Source organism: Convolutriloba macropyga, chromosome 8, assembly GCF_964194025.1.
Source record: "Convolutriloba macropyga chromosome 8, txConMacr16.3, whole genome shotgun sequence".
Classification (NCBI taxonomy): Eukaryota; Metazoa; Xenacoelomorpha; order Acoela; family Convolutidae; genus Convolutriloba; species Convolutriloba macropyga.
In genome coordinates this window covers 29,092,796-29,110,692 of record NC_134475.1, presented here as the reverse complement: position 1 = coordinate 29,110,692, position 17,897 = coordinate 29,092,796, and the positions used below count along the sequence as shown (strand labels likewise).

General features: G+C 36.8%; 1 protein-coding gene across 1 annotated transcript in view; it reads left to right on the top strand.

Annotated features, from left to right (window-relative positions):
- Window positions 1-15,547: 15,547 nt before the first annotated feature.
- LOC142344654 (prelamin-A/C-like) overlaps window positions 15,548-17,897 on the top strand; it is a 48,829-nt gene continuing 46,479 nt past the window's right edge. Inside the window, exons 1-4 of the mRNA XM_075396479.1 lie at window positions 15,548-15,568; window positions 16,547-16,766; window positions 17,138-17,311; window positions 17,648-17,823. Coding sequence (XP_075252594.1) covers window positions 16,701-16,766; window positions 17,138-17,311; window positions 17,648-17,823 — 416 coding nt within the window. The 5' untranslated portion in view covers window positions 15,548-15,568; window positions 16,547-16,700. The remainder of the gene's footprint in view (window positions 15,569-16,546; window positions 16,767-17,137; window positions 17,312-17,647; window positions 17,824-17,897) is intronic.

Sequence of the window (17,897 nt, the reverse complement as noted above, 5' to 3'; positions counted from 1 at the left end):
GTGTAGCTGGCGGCTGTTGAACAAGGTACGCATTTGATATTTTACTGGTGCTATCTTTAGAAGCACGTGTTAACCCTTTTGCGACGTGAATGTCAGATTTCGGTTAATAATCAATTTCCATTCCCGCCACTTGTCGCAGTTTTATCATTCTTTGAATTTCAATTCTGTCGCTATTTAGTGTTAGTCTGTCATTATTAAACCATGATTCCTTTATCAAATTCTCCTCTTTGTTACGTTTGTTTAACTTGTTTTGCTGCAAACGACAGTCGTCAGCAAAAAGAATCAAATTTCATTTTGCCTCATCTACTCTTCAATCGTTAGCATAGATGAGAAACGAGAGAGAACCTATTACACTACGATGTGCAACCCCCGTGCGTACTAACTATTGAAGATTTTTGCCCATTCAAGTCAGCCATTTGTATTGGTTTTTCCAAATAGCTGAAAAAATTTCCAACTACTTCCCTCAAGCAATAATTTTGACCCTTTGCAAGCAAAATATTGTGATCTACAGTTTTGTACATAGGAATTTCTTGTTTTTTTTTAATTTTCCGGAAATTTTTACCGTTGCCAGTGATTAGCCTCAAGCAAGGTTTCCTTTGTTAAGTTTTTCCAAGCACTCATTTCTCTCCTGCTGTTGGTGAAGTTTTGCTCAAAAAATTTAGTTCTATGAATATCGTGGAGTGATCACTAAATTTTGTTCAATTTTTGTTTGTTTTGATTTTGAGAAAGCCAACTCAATACAGGAAGCTGATGTGGGTGTGGTTCTGTAAGGTGTCTTTTCTTATAAATTGAGATCAAGTTGTGAAAGAGTATGCCTAATAATCGTTTACTTTATCAGCCAGCCAATATTTCAATTTTTAAAATCATACCAAAATTCGGCCAAATCAGCCCTCAAGCAGCGAATGGCAACCAATTGGAAACACTGCGTTAATCATAATAAACTCGTCAATATCTGTGCGATGGGTGTTCAAAAAAATGCATCTATTTGACTAAATATACTAAACAAAACAAGACGTGATTATTTTTTCTAAATGTAATGTGTTTATTGACAGTTTGAGTTTTAGATTTTGGCTATCCAGATAAATTTTAAACTGAAACGGTTTGTTTGATTAACTTTTTCCTTGAAAAGAAAACTCCAAAAATATGGATTGCTGAAAGGTCTACTGAAATTGTAGAAAGGGAAAATAACAACCTTCTGAATGTGAATAGTTCCTGTCAGATTCACCAGAGAACTGTGAAACAGGGGATTCGATTTCGATTGTAGAAAAAACCAAATGAAAACCTAGCACCATATAGATGGAATTTATGAGTATTAATAGTTTTTTGTCTCGAGTTTTCATAATTTTTGTTAATTAACAAAGCACGCATTTAAGATAATGATGCATATTTTGATAATGATGCATTTTGCGTAAAAATAGAGGGTAAAAATCGTTCTAATTTTGCTGAAAACTTTGGCCAAATAAAGGCAATTTTTGAGAATCGCTGGCAGTTGAAGCTTGAATTTTCTCGTTTATGATAATGTTCTATCTGTAATAGAAATTGAGGGGTCAAGTTTGTTAAGGCGACTGATAAACGTATATTAGGTGTTTCGTTTAGTTCAAGACTAAGTGGGTTTAGTTGTTGACAATACATTGTTTAATTGCTCTGAAACGAAATTGGTTCCGATTACAGTGGTCGTTTTGTTCTTCAACCAACAAATTTTGCTACTTTTGTCTTGAGAATAGCGAGACTGGTAACGCCCAAAGGTTTTAAGTCGCTGATAGGCTTTCGAAAAGCATTACAATCTCAATGTGTGAAAAAGGAGAAACCGATTTCGATTGTGGAAACAACTAAATAATTTCCTAACACCATATGAATGGAAATTATGAGTTCTAATGTTTGATTTTATGTGTTGAGTTTTGGTAATTTGTGCTCATTAACAAAGCACTCATTAGAGATAATGATGCTTATCTCTAAATTGCATTGAAAATCAAAGATGCATTTTTCAAAACTAGAAACTTTAATACGTGGTAAACGGGGATATTGGTGCATATTTTAAGTGATGGGGCAGTTAAAACACATAAGTGAAAATGGAAAAGCAACTCATATATTAAAAACTGCCAAATGTTAAAAAAATAAAGGGTTAAAATCGTTCTAATTTTGCTGAGAACTTTGGCCGAATGAAGGCAATTTTTGAGAATCGCTGGCAGTTGAACTTTGATTTTTCTCGGTTTATAATAACGTCCTATCTGTTATAGAAATTGAGGGGTCAAGTTTGTTAAGACGACTGATTAACGTATATTAGGTGTTTCGTTTAGTTCAAGAGTAAGTGGGTCTAGTTGTTGACAGTAGATTGTTTAATTGCTCTAAAATGAAATTGGTTCCGATTACATGATTCCTGTTGTTCTTCAGCCAACAAATTTCGCGATTTTTGTCTTGAGAATTCAGATAAACTGGTAACGCCCGAGGATTGTAAGGCGCTGTTTTCTCGAAAAGCATTACAGTCTCAGTATTCGATCCACCGAAACTGCTTCGGAGTCTTGAATTCATTGTGGAAAGAGCAATTCTTGAAATCTAAGACCCCATAGCCCTGTCCATCGCCATCATTTGGACTCTCTGACCTCTTTTGCTCTCCCACTCACCCCGTCAGTCTAGATAAGTAAGCTTCGGGTAGCTGGAACAACCAAAGCCACTGCCACGTCAGTCTTTTGGGTGTAGTCTCAGTCGGACTGCCGATAGATTTCACTTTCAATAGATGGAACTCATCTGGTTAAGATACATCAAACAAGAATTCTTTGGCGAATCTCAAGTGCTGTGAAGTTGAAACCGAAGTTTTTTCCCGTTTACTGGATCTGAAGTTTTTGCAATTTAGGACCTTATTGTTTTTAATTCAGCCACTTTCGAATTGTCAACTGGTTTACGCTTCTCTAATGAGTTTTTGGATTGCTTAATACAGTATTTCACTGTTTAATGATTCGACAGTGCTTTCTTTATTAGGAATTAAGGAGTGGAATGATTGGCTTATGCTGGTTGTGTTTCTCTTTATTTGTTTATTTGTTCTCAGTAGTGGGACTAGTGTTCTTTCTTTGGTAGTTTGGAGATCGGAAATCCCCATTTTTCTAAAATTTTAATAACTGATAGCGAGTTATTTGGCTTTCACTTGGTTTTTACAACACGAAGAGGAGTAATGATGTTCTAAAGATTTTACGACTCAGTAGGGAGTATTAGTGTTCTACCGGTTTTTACGACTCGAAGAAGAGTATTGGTATTTACAGTTATTTTAAGCTGAAGCAAGTTTTTTCCTGATCTCTGACCTTTTGTTTTTCATCATTGAATTTTGATTTCGACTTTAACAGTAGCTTAGTTTGCAATATATGGTAATTATGAACTAACGGTGTTATAAACGATCGGTGTGTTATTTTGAGAAGTTTCTTCCTATGATACCCCTTTCCCTATTCAAATTCAATACATCCTACCTAACTACGCATCACTTACCTACCAGCCCCGACCTACCCTAGCTATACACCTATCTCCCACCTACCTACCCCGACGCCATGCCCCATAACGACCAGTCCCTGCCCCGTCTCGACTAACTTTTCCCCCAACGCCCCCACCTACCCACACCCCTAAAATTACCCAACTTACCTATCCCAAACTTACCTGGAACTCTCTCAGCTACCTTACTTAGAACAACCTAAAAATTGGCTCATGAATTTCGAAATAATCTTTCCTTACTTGCATTTAAGCTGATAAGGCTAACTGAGTGTGTGTAACTCTGATTGAAGGTTATTTGAGAATAGCTAATATCAACAGTAAGTTTTTCTCAATCAAATTATAACATTTTTGGTCCTTCCTATGAAAAGATAAGAAATTTATGTTTCCTCTCTGTTTTTTTAAATCTTTTTGAGACTGCAGATCTACGAAGGCATCGCAGCTATATTCTGGCAATCTGCCAGCTATGTTTTTTTTTGCCGTCAATGATGAGGTTTGTTTGGTTTTTGATGCTTCAAATGCCTTTTTTGTTCGTTCCATTGTTTGTGTTTTTGTCGTAGTTTTGAAGTGTGTATTTTGGCTTGCAGTCCAGTGGGAACCAATTTTGGAAAATAAATTTATCAAGGTATTTTGCCCTGGAAAATTGTTTCGTTATTTAAGTTTTGTTCACCATTTTTGCTTCAACTTAAGGTCAAGCACATTCAGGCCGGCCGTTATCTCATCTCCTGATGTGTGGTGACACTAGAACTGTACAACTATTTATTTTCGAGAGCAATTGAATGAAATTTTGGCGTCAGAGTACATAGAGAAATGCTTCAAAAAAAAGGAAGAGAGAAAAACTCAACCGTTGGGTTGGCTTTACTATTGAAAAAACCCGACTGTGTTCTAAAAGTTAAATCTTCTGAACCTGAGCAGCTTTTTAAGAGGAGTCGAAAAACAATATTGTCTAAAATGTAAGCGATGGTATTTTTAATCTCCTCAAGATTTTAGTCAAGATATCTGGTGTGGCTATACCATATGACGTCACCGCTTACTTCAAATCTGCTTTTTGTTCATTGATTCATGTAGTTTTGAGTAGTAGTATTAGTAGTAATATAAATCTTTAGTTACCGTAGAAGCGTTCAAAAAATGTTAAATGGTCGAAAATTAAAAGATCAAATTAGCAAAAGTAGCCAGAAAAATAGATGTTAGAATTCAACAGAAATTGAAAATTTACAACAACAACATCTAAGGTACCATATGTATGATAAAATTGTATGTATTGTTTCTCATCGTTAAAGAGAGTTTCTGTGCTGCGGTCTTTGATTTGTTATTGTCCACGAAAAAGCTGATGCTGACTTTCAGAAATCCGCAGCGTCATTTATGATAAAATTTTTCTCCTGGCATCTGTTTTTAGCTCGTGCGAGTGCCAGACGTTCAATAGCGATTGTTTGTTGTTTTAAGACCTTTGAGTCAAAGATCTGTCGAAAGATATGCATTTTTCTTTGTTTAAGATTGCAATAAAAAGACTTGTCACGCTCGATAAGTTGATAGCAAAGCGGCGGAGCTTGATAGTTTTAGCAGGGAGAAGTAGTCATTGTAGCCAGAGCACCTTTGCAGGCCATGGATATTGTGTTCAGTTTATCCTCGTAGATCAGAAGTCTCAGGAAACCAGGCCGGGTACCCATTAAGAGAAACCGACAAAACATGCCTGGACTGAATTAAATTAAACTTTTGGCTAAAGGTTGAACGAAACACTTATTTCCTTTTGAGCAATTCAATGATCGACGAGCTTTCATTATTTTTTTGCTTGTACATGAGCCTTTATGTTTTTGATGCCCCCTTTGTCAGATCCTTATTAATGTTGAAAGTATCTCATTTCCAAGAAACATTATCCAATCCACTTCTTTTAATGTAAATGCCCGCCTTTAGCTGAATTGAAAAACAAACTGTTACAATAAGCCCAGAACCGTAGCGATAATGTATCTTTTTAAATACGTTGTAAGGAGAGGCGGCTTTATCAGAGGAGGTTCGTATCGTCGGCTGAGCAAAAAAATTGCTGTTTCGAGTACGTCAGTTTATATCATCAATACTAATCAAACGAAAACTGTTCCTAGCACATTTACCTGAGAAATATCACCAGTATGTGGACGGACAGAACTTCACCTGTTCTTACACCGGAGTCTTGAAGCTAAATAAGAATCTAAAAGTTTCACCCAAATCTTTTTCAAAATCAATATGAATAATTTTCAAACAACGACGTGTGATCCACGGAGTGAAAAGTTTTGCTGAAATCCAATTAAACAACTGGGCGTTTTCTTCATATTTCGAATGGATTTAGAAATGTGAGCAATTGTGTAATTGTCGACTGCTTCGAGCGAAATCCATATCTGAGATTCAGCCAATCTTTATTCTTTTGGTATATAAAGAAAATTTTCTCTAAAATTAATGTATAACTTGTGCTCCTTGAATTTGCGGATGATTTTTGACGTCTGCTCGGGGTCCTTTCTCGTGAAAAGGGGTAGCACGTGTCTATGTTTCAGGCCAAAATTTGCGAGTTAATAACGGGAGAACAAGTAGGTTTGAAAGGTGCTAATGTAAGAGCTGCTTCTTTGCTACTTGAGACAAGTAAAAGATAGTTTAGAGTTTCTTTGAGACTGAATTGAACATCGGATCATTTGGTCTCATTGCCGCAGACAAAATCAGTTAATCGTATTTCTGTCGTCGGTTGAAAAATTCAATCAATAGATTTTTGAAGAGATTAGAACTGAGCTTTTTCGAGGCATTGAACTGAGCTCTGTTTTCTTGCTATAGTTAGCTACACAATGCATAGTGTGAGAGGAATAATAGATGGGAGCTTCTTAGCCAAAAGTTCAATCCAAGCTACTTACAAGCCTATGAGTAGATAATCAACAACTTTTGTGAGCAATAAATGACTGCATAAATGACAAATTTTGCTCATGAGAATGAGGCGAAGAGATCGACTCCCAAGTTTGCAAAATTAAAGTCGACTGGACGAATCCACTGAACAGATTTGTGTCGCTCATAGCTTTCGCTTGCCTCCAGATCATAGAAACTTTTCGCAATTGGTCTTTTTTAACACCAGGATTCACAAAAAGCCGATCCTCTAGGTTGTAGATAAGCAAGTGTTAATAGTTACTTAGGAGAACAACTCAATATTGCTCACTGTTCGAAAAATAAATTAGACTAACATCACCCTAGATAGCAGTTTCTCCTTGCTGCTAGGAGTTCTCAAACTGACCGGTAGTTCGATGTGAACGTACAATGATTTTATAACTGACCTGCAAAAATTGTCTTAACAACGACCGAATCATGTCGCAACGAAGCAACTTCAGGTGTCATGCTACACGAGCTGGCATACGTTTCTCTCGATTGAAGGCATGCAGAAATTATGAGATTCGATCGAAGGAATGCATAAATTATGAGATTCGATCGAAGGAATGCAGAAATTATGAGATTTGGGAGGAGGTCTTTGTCTGTAGTCAATTCTCTTATGCTCACCGTCGGCGAGTATTGTATGCATTGACGTTTTTGTAATTAGCAAATTTTTCTGTTCTACCCTCTCAGATATAGATAAGTCTAAATTAACTTGAAGCAATAACGGTTTCCTGTATCACGTTGTGGATTTCCAATCCATTTGCGTTGAACATCAGATTACTCTGTAGACACGTATAGTTTATTTGCAATGTTGTCAACATTATCGTAAACAGCTTGATTGTAAGATGGCGTTTTACCGTTTACTAATAAGTTCAATCTTTATTCGCTCCTTTTTCGGAATTGTTCTTGCTGAATTTCGCCAAAGAACGTTGCTCGAGTCTGCTGCTCAATTTTCATGGAATTGTTAACGCTTCAGAGTAATATTTTAAATTTTTCTTTTGATTAAAGGCACAACAAAAACCGCAAGTAAATGTTTGAGTACAGTCCGTTAGAGGGCACCAAAATTTTGGTCTACAAGACGATTCGTTGTTTGGCATGATATCAATTTTTCTACGTGATCATCCCTTGTGGAGCCAATATTGTAATATGTTCGTTAACGCATTAAAACCCCGACCTAAATCACTCTACCGCTGTGCACTGGCAATTGGAATAGGCAGAAGGCAACAAGTTCGCAGAAGAATGTAAGTTGGAGTTTATGCGCTAGTTATCAATATAATTGAAATAATAAGCGTTTTTATTGTTGATCTCACTTGGAAAAAGCTGGCTGGTAGGTCGGGGCGAATTTTTTCAAATTTAATCACAAGCCGCTTCATTAAAATCTTTCGGTGAACGAGGGCAGACCAAGATATATATCGGTTCGTCGAAGCTGATGATGCACCGAAACACTACCTATTGAACAGGAAAGTTGTGCTGTTTTCTAAGATCATCACAACAATCAGTACTTTTTTCTAGTTTTTTTTATGAGCCGAAGAGGAGTATTGGTATCCTACATGTTTTATGACTGTAAGAGGATTATTGGTTATCTACAAATTTTCTTAGCGGAAGCAGGTATTCTCTTGACTTGAACATTTATTTTAAGTTTACATCTGCGAACATTGACTTCTGTTTTAGAAGGTTGACCTCTTTTTTGACTATAGCATTAGCTTAGTATCTAATAAATGGTAAATAGCAACTACTGGGAATTTTCAAGGTCGAAGTTTCCTCACTGCCCATCCCATACCACCAACCTTCATATACATACCTAGCTAACCTCTCGCAACCTACCTCCCAAAATACGTCTCTCCCCCAGCTAAATACCTATCTCTCACCTGCGTACCCAGCCCCCCATGCCCCATGAAAATCACTCAAACTGGTCGCAACCCCATATGGACCAGATTTTTCTCCCACAACGCCCCTACTAGTGGGACTGGTGTTCTTTCTTTGCTTTGCTTGTTTGGAGATCGGCAATCCCCATTTTTCTAAAATTTTAATAACTGATAGCGAGTTATTTGGCTTTCACTTGGTTTTTACAACGCGAAGAGGAGTAATGATGTTCTAAAGGTTTTACGACTCAGTGGGGAGTATTAGTGTTCTACCGGTTTTTACGACTCGAAGAAGAGTATTGGTATTTACAGTTATTTTAAGCTGAAGCATGTTTTTTCCTGAGCTCTGACCTTTTGTTTTTCATCATTGAATTCTGATTTCGACTTTAACAGTAGCTTAGTTTGCAATATATGGTAATTATGAACTAACGGTGTTATAAACGATCGGTGTGTTATTTTGAGAAGTTTCTTCCTATGATACCCCTTTCCCTATTCAAATTCAATACATCCTACCTAACTACCCATCACCTACCTACCAGCCCCGACCTACCCTAGCTATACACCTATCTCCCACCTACCTACCCCGACGCCATGCCCCATAACGACCAGTCCCTGCCCCGTCTCGACTAACTTTTCGCCCAACGCCCTCACCTACCCACACCCCTAAATTTACCCAACTTTCCTATCCCTAACTTACCTGGAACTCGACTAACTTTTCTATTGCAACGCCCCTCCTATCCACACCCCTAAGCTATTGATGTCGGCATTTTCTTTTGTTTTTTCTAATTTAGGTATTAGTTGCACGACAAGATTATTGCATGACTCTTGGAGTTGTTTCCGGTATTCTATCGGCTATATTTATCTGAAGCAAATTTGTTCTTGATTTGGCTTTGGATTGAGAACGTTGACTTCACAAATTTGAAAATATCGGACTTTAATTGTCGTTTAGACCAATGTGTTAATTTTGAAATGATGGATGGTATGATTCAATGTCAAAATGTTAATCTGAGAATTTTTCTTCCCTTAACAGTCACTCCTCCCTATCAAAACAACAGAACCCCTACCTCTATCTAACCCCTACGAATCTGCTCCCCCAGCGCCTGCTAAGAACCCCTACCTAGCAGTCTAACCCCCTCCAGAAACGCTTTTATCTGGTTTCTGGTTAGGTTCGTGTTGTTATGCTATGGAAATCAGACGCTATCTTTTTTTAATTTATTAGTCGCAAAACAACAATTGATATCAAATTGGCTGATGAAATAAGTTTGAATTAGTTAATTTGCAGATCCTATTTGATTTGCTTATACAAAATATGGAAAATTAAATTATCAAAGTATTTTAATTTCAAGGTATCAAAGAAACTTGATATCCCGCACTACTGTTTCGTCATTTAATTTTGGTTCACTGTTTTTACTCAAGACTTCGGCTTTAAGATATTCAGGCCAGTACTTATCTCTCTGTATATGGTGCGCTATAGAACTGTGCAAACGTATAGTTTGAGAGCAACTCAATCAACATTTTGGCGTCAGATTACTGTTCTTTGTTTAAAGAAATGCTTCAATAAAGAGGAAGAGGGCATAAATATCGAACGTTGGTTTGGCTTGACTATTGGTTTTATCCAAAGAAGTTAAAATTCAGGTGTTATCCAAAGAAGTTAAACCTTCTGAAGCTAAGCAGGTTTTTAAAAGGAGTTGAGAAACATTATTGTTAAGTAATGGTTTTCGTTGTCTCCATGTCTGGTTTGGCCATACCATAAGTCGTCACCGCTAAGTTCAAATCTGCTTTTTGTTCCGTGATTCATGCAGTTTTAATTAGAGACGTTTTTTCACTCTTATTAGATCGAATTTTTGGGATTATTTTCGTGAATAATAACTTTTATTCTGGAATGGCTGAAAATAAGGTTTGGGCCATTTCTGGTATAACTCTTATGATTTTTTTAAAAATTGAACAGTATCGGTTAAACTTCGAAATCTGAGTTTATGGAAAGCCGTAATGCCGGCTAACAAAGAATCCTATGTAATAAGTCGATGAAGAGAATAGACTGCAGCAGTTTAAGCGGAGCATATTTGAGGAAGTACAATTATTCAAAAGCTTTTATGGGAGATCTACAAAAAGAAGTAACATAATTGCGATGTGTGAAACAATGTGTGTTTGATAATGCGGCATTTAGAAGCGATTTCATACTGTTTTCTGAAGTCCTTGTATCAAAATGGTTTTTGTAGTTTGTCGTTTTGTATGCTTGATTTTGACGTTTTTAGAAGCGCTTGTTTTGAATAATCCCTCTTCAAATGACACTTAGCAGGATTCTTTGATTGATGTGCAGAGGTAACAAAGGTTTCTTCCAATTTTAACGGTTGGTAATAAATTAAGCAACTCATTTCTCACTGTATTTTCATTTATTTCAAAAATATCTATTTTTTTGTCTTATTCACTGCGTCTGTGATTTCTGATTACTATTTATGCTTATTCTAATTAAGGAATTTATGGTCAACTTAGGATCTATCCCCTGATAAACGGTGAAAAGGCAACCAGTAGAACTAACACAAATTATAACAGTAGTTACACAAAATCTGAATAGGACATCTCTGCTTTTAGCCTAAATTAATGGAAATTCCTTTCTTCGCGCGATTTTTTTCCTCTAATTTTGCTACTGCTGTTCGGCAGAATTATTGTAGGTTTTTCCTGGCAAGTTGCCAGCTGTCTTTTAAATTTTTTCATGAGACAGGATTATTCTGATAAAAGCAACTCATATATGGGAAAAGAACCAAAATTCCACGTTGCATAAGAGTGCTTGTTGGAAAATGAACACCCTATTCTAGTTTGCAAGGATTTTGTCTTCTATTTTCTGCCCGCTTGACTTTATTGCAGTCTTTGCATTAAGTGGTAAAAACTTCGCTTTTCATCTGGCCAGTCGTTCTAAATGCAAAGATGAAATGAATTGAAAGAGCAAGGTATCGGAATTAAAATAGTACGCATTTCTAAAGTTTTATGAATTTTTTTTTAGTATAACGGCTTTGTGAAAACCTTCAAATATAAGTTTATGAACTGCCGTAATTTCGGCCAGCAAAGAATTTGGTCGCGTCTCAGAATTTATGACAGAAGAGTGACTGGAGAACCTTACCTTTGTGAGAAAATTTTGTGACTGGAGAACCGTACCTTTTGCGGGAGAGTGATGTAGATGTGGAAAAAAAATCCCTAAACAAAAACCCTTTTCCAATTGCGGCATTTGGAAGCAATTATCTTAATGTTAACTCAGTAACTCTTATCAGAAATGGTTTCACTAAAGTGCGTAATAGGCTTTACAAATTTTTACGGGGTTGTGTCGAACTTTAGTTGTTGGTAGTTTTTGTTGATTTTAATGTTCTGTAAAAGCATTTTTTTTTTAAGTTTTTTTGTTCAAATAACAATGAACAGGGATCTTTTTTCTAGTCGATGTATGCCGGTAAAAAGGTTTCTTTTCTAATGTTGTCAATGTTAACAACTACGCAGCAGTTAGTTTAAACGACTTTGCCTATTTTCTAATCAATTTCTTCACTGATATCAGTTTTTTTTGTACCATATAGACGTTCTCACATTCCTATGATCTAAATATACCAACGAGTTTCATTTAAGTTAATATAGTGACTGACTGCTTGGTTGCTGATAACAATTTTATCGGAACTGAGTCATCTAACTGAGTGATTTTAATACAAACGAAGCAATTTAAACTAGCAAGATATTTGCGTTTAAATTTTCAACAGAAATTGAATTTAATGAATAGTTTTTCAAGCTGTTTGTGCGCTAAAAATTTTTAACTGTATCGGTAGAACTTCAACATTAAAATTTATGAGAACGCCGTAATGCCGACTGGAAAGCCATAATGCTGGCTAATCTTGTTGAGCTAATGAAGACGAAGAGAATAGACTGCAGCAGTTAAAGAGGATTTGCGCATTTCAGGAAGTCCAATTACTCAAAAACTTATGGGATAGTTACAAAAAGAGGTTACATCATTGCGATGTTTGACACAATGTGACAATTCGGCTTTTAGAAGTGGTTTCCTACTCTTTTATGAAGTGCTTGTAACAAAATGGTTCTACTACATAACGGCATAAGATTTTGAAAGTGTTCAGGAGCTTCCTTTTTTTTCGTAGTTTGTCGTTTTGTATTCTTGATTTGGACGTTTTTAAAAGCGCTTGCTGTAAATGTTCCCTGTTCAAATCACACTGAGCAGGAATCTTTGGTTGATGTGCAGAGGTAACGAAGGTTTTTTTCAAATTTAACGGTTGGCAATAAATTAAGCAACTCATTTCTCACTGTTTTTTCATTTCTTTCAAAAAATATGTTTTTTGTCTTATTCACTGCTTCTCTGACTGCTGCTAACAATTTCGGTGGAAAGGTGAAATTGTGGAAAGGCGGCTAGTCGAAGTAACACCAGTTATAACCGTAGTTATGCAAAATCAATAGTACATCTCTGCTATTAGCTTAAATGGAAATTCCCTTCTATGCGCGAATTGTTTTCCTCAATTTTCTTTGACTGCTGTTCGGCTGAACTATTGTAGGTTTTTTCCGGGCAAGTTGCCAGCTGTATTTTAAATTTTTTATGAGACAGGATTATTCTAATAAAGGCAACTCATATATGGGAAAAGAACCAAAATTCCAAGTTGCATAAGAGTGCTTGTTGGAAAATGAACACCCTATTCTAGTTTGCAAGAATTTTGTCTTCTATTTTCTGTCCGCTTGACTTTATTGCAGTCTTTGCATTAAGTGGCGAAAATTTCCCATTTTGTCTGGCTAGTTCCAAATGCAAAGATGAAATTAATTGAAAGAGCAATTATCTTAGTGTTAACTCAGTAACTCTTATCAATATGGCTTCACTAAGGTACATCATGTTTTAAAAATTTTTACGGGGTTGTGTCGAACACTAGTGGTGGGCAGTTTTAGTTAATTTTAACGTTCTATGAAAGCATTTTTTTGAAAAAAATTTTCTCTTCAAATAACACTGAACAGGGATATTTTTCTAACCAGTGTATGCCGGTAAAAAGGTTTCTTTTCTAATGTCATCAACGTCAACAACTGCGCATCAGTTAGCTTAAAAGACTTTGCCTAGTTTCTTTTTAATTTCTTAACCGATATCAGCTTTTTGGTGTATCTTCTAGACGTTCTCACTCGTGTGAGCAATATATCCCAACGAGTTTCATTTAAGTTAATATAGTGACTGACTGCTTAGTTGCTGATGACAATTTTATTGGAACTGAGTCGTCTAATATACGAGAAAAACAGTATATCTGTTATCTGAAAAGTCGAGAGTGGGTAGGAGTTCTTTGGAAAGTAAACATTTTGATGTTTCAATTTTTTCTCTTCTGTTTTCAGCTTTAGCGTTGTGTCTGCATTCAGGGATCTTGAAATCTTTCTGATAGTTGGGCATTTCCACTGTTCATGTAATTTTAATACAAACGAGGCAAATTGGACTAGCAAGATGTTGGCTACTTTTAAAAGATTTTGAATTGAAAGATTAAATTTTCAAGCTGTTCGAACGCTAAAGATTTTTTAACATCAACATTAAAATTTACGAGAACGCCGTAATGCCGACTGGCAAGCCATAATGTTGGCTATTCTTGTTGAGCTAATGAGATGACGAAGAGAAGAGACTGCAGTGGATTGAAATAAATTTCATTACAATTAAAGATGGCGAACTGCTCGAAAACTTGATTTTTGAGGAAGAGCATTAAAAAGTGGTTGTAAAAAAATTGCTTTGTTAAATTTGTTGGCAAATGCGGCGTTTTCTAGCCGTTTTCTTACTGTAAGCTCGATTCTTGTCAAAATGGTTTTACTAAGGTGCAGCATAGGTTGTTGAAACTTTTAACGGGCTTTGACTTTGTTTTCGGAGTTTGGCGTTTTATATGATTATATTTAACGTTTTCAAAAAACACTATTTTAAATGTTTTCTTTTCATTTGACACTGATAAAGCATCTTTGTTTCTTGTTAGTCTGTATCTGTTGCGTAGGTTTTGTTTTCGGTTTTGCAATTTGAATATTTGAGCAACATTAAGTTTAAGCAACGTTGCCTCATTTTTTTCATTTTTCTCGCCATTAGCATTTCCTACTATTTTGTCATTTTTACGTTCTGATGATCAGTATTTTACCAATAAATTAAATTTTGTTTTTAGTAGTTGATTAAAATCGATTCATTTCAGCTTTCGTTCCATTTTTTATGTATGTTCTCTGCTTTAAGTGAAGTTGAGGTAATCTGTTGACTTATTCATTGCCCTCAAACCAAATTTTTAGCAATTATATTAGTCTTGGTAGCGACCGGAGGGCATTAAGTTGATTAGCAGCTCTTTTAAAGCCTTACGCGTTACCAGTCTCTATATGTGCGATTCACCAGGGATGTTTTGAGGAGACAATTTTATGGTAGGAAGGGCGGTTCTGAATCTATTTAAGTCACCCCCGGCTTCATTTGGATCAGTTTCGCGGAGAACATCGGCGCTAGGTTGTTATTGCGGTGTTCTCAGTGCTTGATTGATGCGTTATGCATCCCGCAGTTGCAGAGCACGTGCCATTACAGAGTAAATCATTGTGTAAAAATATTGAACGTGCCTCTGGGGGGCGCAAATATTATGCTATTATGCACCCAGTAAGCTGGGGCGGGGGGGGGGGGGGGACAAGCGGAAAAGATTGATACTAATCAAACTAACGAGTTAGAAATCGACCAGTCTTTTTGCTAGCAGACAGCCAATTCTATTTGTTTCGGTTTTGTTTGTTTGGATCTATTCTGTTTCGGCCCCTCAGTGTTTTTATGACCCCCAGTTGCAAATTATATGTTGTTATATAGCACGTTACTATGTAAAAAAATAGCGCCTGGGGGTTAAAAAAATGGTGCTCACTAAGCTGGTGGGAACAGGAACAGAATAGATCCGTTGGTTTTAATTCCAAGCCGCATCACGGGAATCAATTGCGACTGTTTTTTGGAACTCGGCTGGGTTTGGTTGACCACTCTTTTTTTTCGGGGTAAACATTGTCTCATTTTAGAATATGCAAAACTGTTGACCTGGCCATTTAGAATATACAAAACTATTGACTCGGCCAAAATAGCCGATTGTACATAGTTTTTTGGTACCATATTTTCCAGGTATGCTTTAACAGAAAACTTCATAGTTTCAGGCGACAGAAAGATGACATCTATTTCCTGATATTTGGTCCATAGGGGGGTTTTTAATTAAATTAAAGGGATGTGTGAAACAAAGAGAATGAACTTTTTGCAATTATTGACGTTCGAGGTTCATTACTGTGGTGACTTTCTTTTCCAGGAGAGAAGTTAGGTTTTGTGCGGGAATTCACTTCTCTATTGTCGTTCATTTGTTATTTATGGTGTCAGGAAATCGGTTAGTTAAATTTGGTATCGATTCAAAGTTTTCTGGAGAAGGACTCTTTCCTCATTATAGCCCTAAACCTGAAAAGTTACAGCACTTGTTACTCATTTTAGAATATTTGAGGAAAGTTTCGTGTAAGGGTGTGAGAATAATGGCGGTAGGTGAAATGCTGAAAAAGTTTTGGGTCTTTCCCATTATTGCCCCCCTCTCCCCACACCAAAAAAAAATTTTTAAAGTTTTAATAGGGACCGTAATGGAAGAGCGCGAATTGTTTTAAGAAGTAAAAAACTCCCTAATCCATCCCTCGCCACCCAGAGTAATGCGAACTTCTATTAACCATATTCAATATACTTATGGGAAACTGTTTTATTTGGGACAACGAAAATTGGGTCTTTTCCGTTTGCGCCACCAAGTACGTTATGCAGCCCCTGTTACAGAGCAGGTGTAATTAGAATTGTTCTGTAAAAACATGGCGGATCTATTACATAGTGACGTGTTATATGACACTTAATTTGTAATTGAGGGTTATGGAAACACTGGTGGCCCGAAACCGAATAGACCCAATGTGTCACGTTCGTCTAGGGATGCAAATAATATGCACCCCCTAAGCTCGGGGGGGGGGGCACAAATGGAAATATCTATAGAACTTTTCTAGAAGGGGGTATTTCATGGTATGAAAATATTTAATTACACGTGCCTGCCCCACTAACGCACACAATCCATCCTCAACGGCTGTATTTTTTGCACAGGCGCTCCATAGAGCAACGCAGTTTCTATGTTTCCTATGTTTTAAATGGGTTGTATATATCACCCGGGGGGGGGGGGGGGGAGGTTGCAGCGCACAGATTAGATCCTATTGCAAACTATAAACATAAAAAGAAGAGGTCAAAGCGATCTTAGGCTTTGTAATTTTTATGAAGGGTTATAAAGAGGCAATAGCCTTAATTTTTCTATCGCCATCATTGCTATTGCATTGTCTTAATTTTTCAGAGAACTGTTGTGATTGAAAGCGTGTGCGTGCGTGAACACGGTTTATTGACGGGAACAAACGCTGTTTTGGAGACACCAATCGACAATCCTGAGGCGATATTTATCTAAATTATCCTAACACAGCATTATTTCCTCTCAACTATCGGATCGGAAGATGAGTGCCACAACCCCAAAGCAGACTGCCACGCGCAGATCAGTCACACGAAGAGACACCATTGAGGTATTTATTGACTATAGTAGTTAGTTATCAAACCATTTTGTGTGCCATGGGAGAGGCTCCCAAAAAAAACCACTCAAATTTTGAATGGGTTGTTGGTTAATATGGGGTCTTTCTCATGTAGAATTATATCCCCAGTTATTGTTAATAAATCATGACCGCTACTAAAATTATCTGGCAAGCCGAAATCACAATAAACTGAGTTTCGGATGATAGTTGGATTAGAAATGAATAAAATTGTTGTCATTTCGAAAGCTCTTGTTTATTTGTAAATTTACATCTTTACACTTTTTTGCCGCCGAGATACATTTTTAGGCATCTGATATACGTTAAATTTTAATTGTTCTTTGCTGAATTTTGATTTTGTCTTTCAGAGTTCAGGCGGTTCAGTTGGAGGTGAGAGTCAGCATTACCGCAGCCGGTCTCCCCTGAGTCCCGCGAGGGAGGTGCGAATGAAAGAGAGGTTGCAGATCCAGGGCGAGAACAACAGATTGGCACACTACATTGATGTTGTCCGACGACTGGAGACCGAAAATGAAACACTAAGGGTAAGACTACACGCTTTCTAGTTTAGTTTGATGAGAACTTGCATAAAGGTAAACTTGCATAAAGTTATTAGGGTTCCAAAATTTTGAATGGCTGCCACGTTATTCATTTTTATGAAATATGGTCTGAGTAGTTCTTAGTAAATCCAGATATATTGTTGACATAGCAAAATCCGTTTGACATTAGAGTCAGAAGAAGCTGTGGATCGTTTTAAATCCGTTAGTCAGACATTGAAGGGCAGAAATTGCTTCTAACATTTCAATCAAAAGTGTACCTTTTAGTGACAGAATTTATTAGCATTGTTAGTGAGGAAAGTTTAAATTGTGAGATATGTTTAGATTAAGATCTCGCGGAGTCAGGAGACGGTGCACCACGAGAGGAGCCAAGTGAGGGAGATGTTCGAGAGTGAACTAAATGAACTGAGATCAGAAGTTGATCAACTCAGACAAGAGAAGGCTCTAGCCGAGACTGAACTGTCTGAGTTGAAGGCAGAGCTGCAGGAGATGAAACCAAAGTAAGTATGTTTTGTTTCAGCAACTAGCTATGCAACGATAGTTTGCTGTAGTCCATGCAACATTTCTGATGATT